Here is a 12,625-nt window from a genome sequence, read left to right on the forward strand (position 1 = left end):
TTTTATAAATAGATAATGTCATAACATTGATTGAAGCTCCTAAGTCACATATTGCACATTTAATTTTAAAGTCACATATTTTGCAAGGTATAGCGAACATACCTTGATCCTTCATCTTTGGTGGGAGCTTTTGTTGAAAAATTACAGAGACATGTTCTACCAAATTTACCTTTTCGTGCCCCATTAATTTTCTCTTTGTAGTGCAAAGTTCTTTTAAAAATCAAGCATACGTTGGTACTTGTCGAATTACTTCAAGAAGAGGTATGTTGACTTGAACATTTTGGAACACCTCTAAGATTTCCTTTTCTTAAGCTCTTTTATCACGCTTCATCAACCTTGATAGGAAGAGTGGTGGCATGATTTCTTGAGAGGAAAGAGAAAGATGTGAGTCAGACGTACCTTGTATTTTTTAAGGTGGCTTGTCCTCTTGTTCTTCCTGATGTGCGACTTTTTCTGCTGGAACTTCAGGTGAGATAACTTTTGCACTTCGGAGTATGATGGAACTAACATTCTTTCTCGGATTTAACTCCGTTTGAGAAGGTAGTCTTCCTTGTGATTCCAATTTTCCCATAGTTTGAGCTAGTCGACTTACTTGGTTATCTAACTCTTGAAGATGTGTTTCTGTTTCGCTTTGGGATTTTTCCTGGGATGCAATGAACTTTTCTAATGAAATTGCTAGCTTCCCTATGAGTTCCTCCAATGATGGTTTTTGCGTTTGCTGTCGAGGAGGATAAATTGGTATTTGATCTGCCGCATAGCTAGAGTTTGGGTGGTCTCGCCATCTTGGATTATAAGTATTGTTGTATGGGTTGTATTGTCTTTGTGGAGGATTTGGAAAGTTCCCTACTGCATTGATTTCTTCATTGCCTCCTTATTGTATCAGCGGGCAGCAATCCGTCGGATGGTCTAGCTTTGTGCATATCTCACATGCTCTTGTTGCTCCAAATTTTCCTGCGACAAGTGAATTAACAACTTCAGTTAATTTATCTAACTTATTTTCAAGGGAAAATGTACTTATCTCGTGAACCCGTCGGCTAAGTTTACTTGAAAACTGTTGAGAGTTGGCTGTCATGGTTGAAATCAATTCCCTTGCTGTTGTTGGGGTCATGTTGACTAATGCTCTTTCATTGGCAGCATCCACCATTTTCATCTCCATTGGTAAAAGGCCTTCATAAAAGGATTGAAGTAACGTTTGCTCACTTAATATGTGTTACGGACAACGAGCACAAAGCTTTTTAAATCGCTCCCAATAGTCATAAAGACTTTCTTCGTTCTTTTGCTGAATGAAAAGAATGCTCCTTCACAACTCGCTTGCTTTAGCCGCTGGAAAGAACCTGTCAAGAAAAATTCGATTCATATCAGCCCATAAATTAACCGAATTTGGAGGTAAATAAAATAACCAATCTTTAGCCAAATCGGCTAAAGAGAAAGCTCTTAATTTAATTTGATCCTCGGTAACTCCCTGTGGTTTCATGCTAATGTAAACCATGTGGAATTCCAACAAGTGTTTGTATGGATCTTCAGTGGGAAAGCCATGGAAAGTGGGAAGAAGATGAATAAGTCATGTCTTTAATTGAAACGGAGTCCTGCCACTAGGAAAATCGATGCATAATGGCGTCTGAATGACAGGAGATGTGGCTAGTTCTCGGATCGTTTGCTCTTCTTTTGCCATCGGAATGTTGTATGCGTCTGCTTCAGAGTCCGAATTTGATTATGTTTCTGATCTTTGCTTTTGTTCTTCTTGTCTTTTTCTCTTTTCTCGAAGCATTTATGCGTGGATTCTTCGTGCTCACTACAAGAAAATATACCTTTAATGACACACGCTAATTTATGACTTGCAAAAAATGTGTCATAAAAAATGTCATGTTTCTTAAAATCTGAACGATTTATGACTTACAATAATGTGTGTCATATTTAATAGTTATAATCCAAAAAATTTAACAAACACACAGAATACACTTTTCATTATATGTCACCTCTAAAAGTCGTCTTTTAATTTTCCATCGTAATTTTCATCACATACATAATTTTCATCACATACATACTTTCCCGCTTATTTTTTAAAAAAAGAAAAAGAAAATGGATTCGTAAGCAATCCTAAATAGTTAAAATGCGAGAAAAACTGCATAATCATCATTTCACATTCTGAGTTATGGCCACAGCTCTGCCATCTACGGCATGACACGCAATAAAGATTCAACCGCAACCTCGTCTCCTTCAGCTTCGGCGCCCCTTATTAGTCCAATCCTTCAGGAGGAGCGACTTCGACACCTTCACTCGCCGCATGGCCTCCGATGAGGCCTGGAAGGACGCCTGGCGAACCGCCAACGATGGCTTTGAGCAATTCGTTTTCGAAGCTAAAAAGACCGCTGAACGATTAGACCTCCAGTACTCCATTTCCCGCCAACTTTCCTCAGTCGTCCAATCGGCTATGAACCGTGCTCGTGAAATTGACCGGGAGTTCGAGATTGGACTACGTTGTCGGACTTTTTCTATGAATTTTAGCAGAAATTGGCCTAGGGTTTGTGTTTTTTTTTTTCAAATCTAATTTAATTTTTTTTTAATTTATATACTTACAATATTTTTTTGGGGGGTGTTTATTGATATGGTTGCAGTACAGGAAGCAGCTGGATGATTTCTTGGATACTTCACTGGGAAGAAGTTCTGCTGTAAGTAAAATTTGGTATAGTTTCAATTACATTGCGTTGCTAATTCTGGAAAAAAAATTCATAGAGCAAAAGATGTAAAATACGACATGTTCTAATTGATTAAATGCTTATTTTTCTACGATGCTAAGTAAATTCTTGCGTTTTACTATCGATGAAAGTTAAATCTTAGTTTTTTCAAAAATATTGCAATTTAGACTTCTAAATGCTCGATTGGCTTTTGAAAGAAGGAAAGCAAAGAAGAAGAGTAAAGAATTAGACAAAGCTAGCGAATGCTTTATCTGTATATGTTGGTTGGACTCTTAATTTTTCTTGAAGTACCCATTTTTGATACAGAGATAAGGGGATATAACCTTCAAGAATCCTCCAAATACATGAAAAACTTACAAAACCTGACCGTACCCGCATGACACACATGCCTGTCTTGGACATGCACCCTGGGGTCCTTGTAACGTAGATGATGACAATAACTTGTGTTCATGCATCCCCTGTTCCATGTATGTTCTGTTTATTTGGTTTAATAACAATTATAATGTGAAAGAAGTTATTAATTAAATATTAAATAATTGGTGAAGTTCAAAACTCTTGAGACCTATAGTTTAACTTGCAAATATCCAATATCTTGTCTGTAACTAATTAAAAAGGATGGGACATTTATGGAGGTTAAGTAATATTCGACATCACTAGTCTTTGGTGTTTATACCTACTTGCACCACAGTTAAGCTTCAAAACCTATTTCAAGTTGGATTTGATTGAAATTTTCATATGCCAAAATTGTCTGTTGCTTTCATTTTGGGGGTTCATTTGATAGGCCTATTATTTTATATTTGTTCTATATGTTGGGCCTATGTTTAAGGGTGAGTATTATGTTATCTTTCATGTCATATCAGCTCTCTATCAGTTTGTGTAGTGGTCTTATATTAAAGTAATTGGCTATAGTCCCAATGCTTATGACTCATTCATCAATATCTTCTGCATTGGAATTTAATCTTTCCAAGATGTTTTTCTTCAATGCAGAGAAAATTAGTCGAAATCCTTTGGATTTTTATTTTATTTTTATTTTTATGGGAAGTGCTAGAACCTAAATACATTTTTGTTTGGGTTTGCTAGCTTATTTCTTTCAGGATAATAGAATTTATTTTATCTGTTCGCAGACAATTTTCTTCATTTGGTTTGCATTATCTGGTTGGATGTTTTGATGCATAATATTTGCCATATGGATTCTGCCGTTTGCTGGACCTCTTCTCACTGGGACTGTTGCCAAAAATTTTGTTATAAAGATATCACTTATTTCTGTTAGATGGCTCATGTAATGCAGGACAAAGGGATGACTTGTGTAGCTTGGTTATTTTTTATTACTTGTTTTCTTTTTACGTGTAAAAGGTGCTGCTAGGTGAGTTCTTTCTGTAACATGTGGAACTTTAAGATCCAAATTAAAGTATATTTCTTGCTTCTGATCTTTAAGTTACTTTGTTAGTAGCTGAACAAATATTTTACTTGCTTGTGTGTCATCAGTTCACGCTTTACTACCGTTTCCACTAGAGGAGGAGTTCATTTACAAGGTTAAAGATGCAGTTTTTATTTTGACTAATCATTTATTGTAAACTGTTTGTAGTGTCCTCGTCAGTCGGGAGGTACCGAGTATGGATATTATGTTTGTAAGTTCATGAAAGGGATAGTCGAGAACAGACTTGAAGTGTTGGTCAATAAGAATGTAAGCAAACTTTTCTGATACACATCTGTCATATCATACATACACATTAGTCATACAACTATCATATGGACTTGAAGTAGGATGTTATTCTAAACAAATTAATGCAAGTACTTGTTAGCAAGACTGAAAACTATGAATTCATGCCGTGATAATGTATATAATTTATATGGGAAGTTTTACTAATTAAATGTGTAAAATGAATTTTTACATATGCTTCAAAGAATGCATATGTAAAATTGGTCATTTTAGTACTCTTTGATAGTTATATACTTCACTTTAAATAAGTATAAATTATATACTTATTTCATATTTTTTACTTAGGTTGGCGATGAGAAGGAAGAATACACGGATGATGATATTGATGATATTCACAAAGAATGGGTATCTTATGTGGCAAACTTTATTATGTCGTGATATTTTGTATCGACATATGATTAAAATATTTTTGATAACTTAATGTTAATATATTGTATGCAAATGGATTGCTTATATATAATATGATATATATATTTAGTATTATGAGGCATTAAATGTGATTTAGTTTGATTATTTGTCAATCTACAATATATATATATATATATATATATATATATTGTTGAAAACATTTTGATATTTCGATATAACAAATTAAGTTAAATGAATTTTAAGATTTTACAAATGATTTTCTAAGGTATATTCGAATTAATTAATCGGATATCAAATTATTACTCTAAGTCTTTCAAGATCAATTTTAATCTTTACTAAATGTGTAAAATTGTGATTTGTACTTTCATAAAGTTTTTTGAACCAAAATCAAGCCTTAAATCAATTTTTCAAAGGCATGCACCGATGCATCAATCCATGCATCGATGCACCATTGAATAAATTGAACATCGAATGCATTTCATGCATCGATGCACTCTCTATGCATCGATGCACTTGGGTTTTATTAAAACATCGAATGCATTTCATGCATCGATGCACAAGCAATGCACCGATGCACTCAGGCTATTTTCAAACATCAAATGCATTTTATGCATCGATGCACACTTGGTGCACCGATGCACTAAGTGTTACAACGGTCAAAATATTTGAATTTTACACTGATGCATCGATGCACTATGATCATGCATCGATGCACCGACGCTCCTAACCAGTTTTATTAATTGTTTTCACACAATAACTGCTCTATTGACTCCACTAATCATCCCCAACGTTTAGAATCATTTGAAGGTGTATTTAAACAAGCTTAGAAGCCATTGATCAACAACAAGAAACATTAAGCAACTAAAATCAAGAGAGAATCAAAGAGAAAGCATCAAACCTCAAGTTTGAGCATTTTAAAGCCTATTTTTCATTCAATATTCATTTTGCTTTCAAGAACACTTATTGTGCTCAATTGTATTTGTTCTTGAGTGTTCTTTCTTTGTTCTAGAATTGTGCAAACATATTTGCCTTGTGAGGTTTTTTCTTGTAAGTTTGCAAATTTGTAATCTTCTCTTTGAGAAAAGAGTGTTCTCAAGAATTGGGGTATATTCTTGAGGGAGTTGTAAGGTTATCTCTTTGGCCTCAAAAGAAAGAACAAATTAGTGAATTTGTTGGAAAATCCTTAGTGTGGATAGCTAAGGTAGTGGACGTAGACTTTGGTTGATAAAGTCGAACCACTGTAAATCGCTGTGCAATTACTTTCAATTTTCTGCAAAAGCTTCCACCAAAATTTTTATTGCCAATTCACCCCCCTCTTGGTTGATTCCATCGATCGATTAACTCAACATATATGTATCTATATATATAATTTACGACATACAATCATGACACACGAATGTGTGTCATCTTTTTTAATGACGTGTGCTTCAATGACACGCAATATAAGTCATAACTGCTGTCATAAATTTATGACACACAAATGTGTGTCATCTTCATTTATGACGGAAACTTCAATGACGCGCAATGCGCGTCATAGATTTATGACACAATTGTACGTCATCTGAGATTTATGACGGTAGCTTCAATGATGCCCATTTGTGTGTCATCTGCACCCATAGATGATGCGCAATACGCGTCATTAAAAGGGTTTTTTCTAGTAGTGGCTCGTGCTTCGATCTCCAGATCTAAATCTACTATTTCACCTGGGTTTCTTATGGTCATAAATAAAAAACTAGAAAAATAAATCAGTACTTGCCGTTAGTCCTCGGCAACGGCGCCAATTTGATAACCATCGTTTTGTTATCAAAATAATTTCGGCTTCTTTAATAAATAGAAAAGGAAAGTAGTATAGAGAAGCAGGGTCGATCCACAGGGACTATGGTTTTTGTGATTTAGTAAAACTGTTTCTTAATTTTAGGAAAAGATAGAATTCGAGGTAAAATTAAAAAGGTATAAAAAATAAATAATTATAAATTAAAAAAATAAAATAATAAATAATGAATTAAAAATAGTAATAAAGATAAAAGGGGGGTTTTAAATTATTTAAAGAAGTATAATAAGAAAAAATGAAATAAAAAAATAAATAAAATAAATAAATTAGGATAAAGAAAACTTATAGTGAAAGTAGCCTTAGACTTCAGCTTTGCCTCCAATTCCTCGGATCATCGAAACAGATTTTTACTTCAAGATTCACGTCGACTTACAAGGACAATTCTTTTCTGCCAACTCGGATTATGTCGTTTAAACAATAACTGATTCCGATCTCAATTTCCTCTTAGCAAACAATTTTGCTAAATGTGTTCTCGGGAAGTCAAATATGCTTTAATAAGAAAATCCTTCTTCAAACATTAACCTTAACAATATCTGGACCAATGTTGAATCGTTTAGATTTGAAAAGTAAGCTCAGAAACATAGAGAAAAATCCGAAGCGATTTAAGTACCTTACAATTCTCACGTTCGGAATTGAGTCTTCGTTTCAGTCTTCGACTTGAAAGAAAAAGAAGATTTTATTCTCAGATGAGAGAGATATCTTTCTAGTCTCACCCTTAGAGGGTATTTATAGCCTTCAAATTCCTAAAAACAAGCTAAAACATCTTAAATCCTAATTAAAACACTTAAAAATATTTAAACTAAAATACCTATAAAAAATAATATTTAAAATAATATTCTAAATCCTAATTAAAATACTAAACCCTATTTAAACTAAAATACCTAAAACAAAGATAAAATATAAAAATAATATCCTAAAACTTAATTAAAATACTTAAACCTATTTAAACTAAAATACAAAGATAAAATATAATGTTTAAAATATTATCCTAAACTTGAGTTTAATTTAAATCCAAATTCCAGCCATCTTTGTTTCCGAAAATAAAAAAAACTGTAGAATTCTGTCTTTTTTGGGCAATTTCCAGAATTTGACGTCTTGCACAGAAAATGAATAAAAATGAACAATTAAGCCACAAAAACCAATGATTAAGGAGTAATTTAAAATCAAAATATTAACTAAATTAAACACTTATCAATATTATAGTTCTATGTTTGTAGATCCAACTTGGGGTTCATATACTGGTTATTTGGTGGATGAAGCTTCACTACATGCACAAACACCTTTTGTACAATTTTTGCATTCATCGATGTTAGTCTTTTCACAAATTTCACAGTTTTCTATGAGCGGTGGGATAATCAATCATACACTTCCAGGGTCCTTATTCTATGGACGTGCTACATCGTCATTCGTCCCTCATCAACAAAATGTATGTACTCCTGATGATGATGATGATGTTGATGATGATGATGATGATGATGAGATTGAGGAGTCAGAACAAGTTATACGCAGAAATCCTTCTCGGGACAGACAACCACCGCCATGCGGAACACATTCAAGACGCAGACATCGATAGATTCATACACTTCATTATTTTTGTATTTAATTTTTTATTTACCAAAAATTGTAATTTTTTATTTAATTATTTACCTTTTATTACTTAATTTATTTATTTTGTTAATTTTTTATTACTTAATTGTTTGAATGTTTTTATTATTTAGTGTTTTTTAATTTTTTGGTTGTATCGTTTTCTTATTTAATTAATCGGTGATGCTCAATTGACATTAACTGAAAGTAAATGAAATTTAAATTACATAAACTTAGATTTCATAAACAACAACTACATCAAGCTCAACATCAATGATTACTTGATGACAAAAGAGATAGACATTTTTTCTAGTGTGTCTTAGGTTTTTACAATGTCCACATCTTTTGTTTTCTCTGAACGTTTCCCGAATATCCATATCACAATGAATTTGAGCGGATTTCAGACGACCAGACTCCCTCAATAAGGATGAATCTAGTACAATCGGAAGCCAATTCTGAACCTCATTAGGGTATTTCTCATTACCTATGGGGGAACTCAAATTCATATACCTTAAACACTTCTGAAAGTAGGTATACGAGATCCAAAAAATGGTTATTGTCTTGACGGGTATGCGAGCAAACTGCTATGACATGAGAACATGGATATTTCAGAGCATGAAAAAACCCATAGTCGCACCATCTGTCTCGTAGATTAACTCTGAACGAGTTAACTTGAATCTTTTAAAGAGGTCGTGGTATCTCTGTGACATGAAATAATTTATGGGTTCTAGAGAAACTTGTTACAGACATTCCATTTAATGCAATAATTCTTTTTTGTAGATATGTAACTAATCTAGGGTGATAGAAATGACCGTTTTTCATCCAAGTTTGAGCTTGTCCCCCGAGCTTGGCAAAAAGCACTCCCAAACGAAAATATGTCGTTAATTTTTACCAAAGTCGTTACTGGTAAATGACGTGCCCTTTTAAGGTCAAATTGATAGCCTCAACCAAGTTGATCATCATGTTTCCATATTGATATCCACCATCATATGCATTTGTCGACATTTCTTTATTGATGAGATTGATGTAATCATATCATTCCTTGTTCTTTCTTCGCAACTCGTGAAGCATGAACTAAAATGTTTCACGTAGTAGTTTATAACCTAAGCATCAAATGTAGAACTTACTAACTTTGTTTCCATAAAAAATGAAAATGATTGAAAAATAAAAAATAACATTTTGACATACCCATGCGCACACGTAATTGTCGCTCATCATTATTCTTGAACTTTCCATGATAGTTTGCAGTAATACGTCAGATACAATACCAATGTTGGACATAGGGTTGTTACTACATTGGACCCAAAGAATCTATTCTTGCTTTGATCCCAACTCTGCGATCTAAAATGACATAGATTTCCCCCTTGTGATAACATATAAGCGTAAATTTCTAAGGAAAAAAAGCTAAGAATCTGTATCTTCTCCTTCAAAAAGGGAAAAAAAAACTGGATGTATGTTGCGATTACCATCTTGGACAACTTCCAATAGTAAAACTTGCTTGTATTTTCCATACAAGAATGTCCCGTATATTTGGACAACTGGCTTGCAATATTTTACAATATTAATGCACTATGGGTAAGTCTAAAAAAGTAGGTAGAATTGGCATCGATCGCAAAGAACTCGATCATTGTGGTGTGTATGGAAAGTTTTGAAGTCAATAATTATCACAAGATTCAATTTGTGCACCACCCTAAACCAACTTGGTAGTTCGTTGTAAGATGCATCACATTTGTCGTGAAGTTTTTAATAGCATTCTGCTTTGCCTTCCATGCTTTCCTGTATGAGATAATATACCCATACTGCAATTGTATAGATGAAATCAACACAACAATAGCTATATGGGAGCTTGTTTTACCATGGTCATGATGGCTTGGCAGATAATGTCGGAGTCCAAGTTGGGATGATCCTGGTTGATCCCTCCAGCACAGAATGTGTGAAGACCGTTGTATATTGTTAGTTCTCATATATTGTTTTTACTCTTCCTCTTCGATACGCAAACCATCCAATTGCATCTGTTATCAAGTTGGACACAGTGGTAGACATATTTTTTGGTGGAAGAGCGATCGACACTGAACTGAACAGAATTATGAAAATTGTAGTTCTTAATTGCCATCATCGCTTATTCTTTGCATGAAAACTCCATTTCTTGATATAAGTCACCATCATTGACTGATGAGTTAAATCTATAATAATCGACATTAGACATATCCATAATTTTTGGCCCGTACATTGCACCATAGTCAACTTCATACATGTGTGCTGGAGGTTCAGTGTGTACTATATTTGTGGGAACTTCATCTACATCATCATCATCAGAGTCTATGTTGAACTGTGGTGATTCTGGCTGAACGAATAGTCCAGTCTCATCACCATCCACACTTGGATCATGAAGAGGTTATTCTGGTGGAGATGAGGGTTCCTCCATGTTGTCGACATTTAGGTTGAACAAGATGGTAGTTGCATGCATTCCCCTTGAACTTGAAGGCATCTCGACATTGAGGTCGAAGAAGCTCGCAGTTGAATACCTCCCCCTGGAGCTTGAATGCATCTTGTCAAATGGGTACTACACAGATTGATGCATCGAGGGCATCTCCATATTCAAGTCAAAGAAATTGGCAGATGAATGCCTTCCCCTTGAACTGGACGCGATGTTGCCATACAAATTATTTGTGGAGCCACCTCAGTACAGATCGTAAGAAGTTACTGATGAATGTCTCCCTATTGAACTTGATGGGATGGTACCATGATGTGGATTTCCTATTAACGAGTTAAAATCATTACATATTACTTGAGTTGGGCTATCAACTTGATCAGCTTTTTGTGTCAGCCCATATTAGGAGCATAATGACATACCACGATCAACACACACTTCAACAAATTTCGCATACATCTCTGTATCGGCATCTGAATAATGATTTTGAGAATCAACCATCATAGCAACATCGTCATCGTTGGATAGTTCTAACGCTGTATAAGTTAACGAAAATACTGCGGTTGGAAATCTGTAATGAAGTGAGGACAATATTCTACTGTAACATCCTCAATACCGGGTTAGTAACCAAAGTGTGAAATTATAAAATTCAATGACCAAATTAAATAAATTGAAAAGTGAAGGTTTTAATTGAAAGATGTTTGTCGTAACCAGTTTTCGCCCGGGCACGAAATTTTACTTGGCGGGAAAAATAAAATGAATAAATAAATGATTTTGATTTAATAAATATTTTGGGAGTCGCCATTGACCTTTTTGGGTTAGTAGGTCAAATATCAAAAAACAATATTTTAAAATAGTTTTAAAGAAAACATAATTTAAAAAATAAAACTGATCTTCGTATAACCAAAAGTAAAAAGTATTCGTGGTCGACTACTTTTAGGGAAGGATTAGCACCCCTATAACGTCCAAAATTGGTACTTATTAATTATAAATTATCTTTATTATTAAAATTTAAAAATTTAAAAATATATTTAATTTATAATCCTGTTATTTCAAATTTATTATTATAATTTTAAGAAAATCTATTAATATATATATATATATATATATATAAGATACTTATTTATTTAGAAATATCAGAAAAAGGCTTCTAGGTGTTTTAAGATAGCTCATTTCTTAATATTAAAAAATAAATAAATAATAAAACATTTCTCTAAAAATAATTGAAATAAATTAATATATATAATTTATAAAAATAAGATATTTATTTATTTAAGAATATCAGAAAATGAACATCCAGTTACTTTAAGACTGCCCTTTCTTAATATTAAAAAATAAATATTAAAACATGATTAAAATAATTTAAAAGTAATTTATAAAATTAAATTTATAAATAGGATTTTAATAGAAAAAAATAATAAATATTATTTATTATATATATATATATATTTATATGACTAAATAATAATAATAATTAATTAATTAAAAATAAACATATAAAATTAAAATATAACTAAACAATGAATAAATAAAATTAAAACTTATATATTTAAAAACAATAAAATTTGTAATTAAAATAAATATTAAAACTAGTTACTAAATTATAACATATTAAAATTAGATACCTAATTCGTACTTATTTATTTAAAAATTATAGGGACTAAAAATGCTATTTTACATTTATTTAATTTAGTGACTAAAATAAAATTATATCAAATTCAAATATTAAATTAAAACAAATTAAAACATGCTGTTCGAGACTAAAATATCATTTAGAAAAATTATAGGGACTAAATATGTTATTTACCTAAAATATAAATCATGATTAAAATAAAATTTATTAAAATTACCAGGACTAAATCTATTATTTATCCTAAAATATATAAATACTGGTATGGACTAAATTATAAATTAATATAGTTAGAAGACCGAATTAAAACTTATTAAAATTGATTTCAGTGACTAATTTGTAATGTTACAGAACATGAGATACT

The 12,625-nt window shown here is 32.4% G+C and overlaps 1 protein-coding gene across 1 annotated transcript; it reads left to right on the top strand.

Annotated features, from left to right (window-relative positions):
- The first annotated feature begins 2,143 nt into the window (after positions 1-2,143).
- Positions 2,144-2,747, top strand: LOC120148774. The gene is made up of 2 exons (XM_039161797.1): positions 2,144-2,521; positions 2,616-2,747. The coding sequence occupies exons 1-2, from the start codon at positions 2,285-2,287 to the stop codon at positions 2,745-2,747; spliced, it is 369 nt and encodes a 122-aa protein (XP_039017728.1). The 5' UTR covers positions 2,144-2,284.
- The last annotated feature ends 9,878 nt before the right edge of the window (positions 2,748-12,625 follow it).

Source organism: Hibiscus syriacus, unplaced genomic scaffold (assembly GCF_006381635.1).
Source record: "Hibiscus syriacus cultivar Baekdansim isolate YM2019G1 unplaced genomic scaffold, ASM638163v2 tig00110987_pilon, whole genome shotgun sequence".
Lineage (NCBI taxonomy): Eukaryota > Viridiplantae > Streptophyta > Magnoliopsida > Malvales > Malvaceae > Hibiscus > Hibiscus syriacus.

Bases quoted from the DNA above. Each gene is read 5' to 3' on its own strand.
- LOC120148774 (XM_039161797.1), top strand. From the start codon at position 2,285: ATGGCCTCCGATGAGGCCTGGAAGGACGCCTGGCGAACCGCCAACGAT. The intron at 2,522-2,615 runs GTTTGTGTTTTT...ATATGGTTGCAG, and splicing joins TTAGCAGAAATTGGCCTAGG to TACAGGAAGCAGCTGGATGA.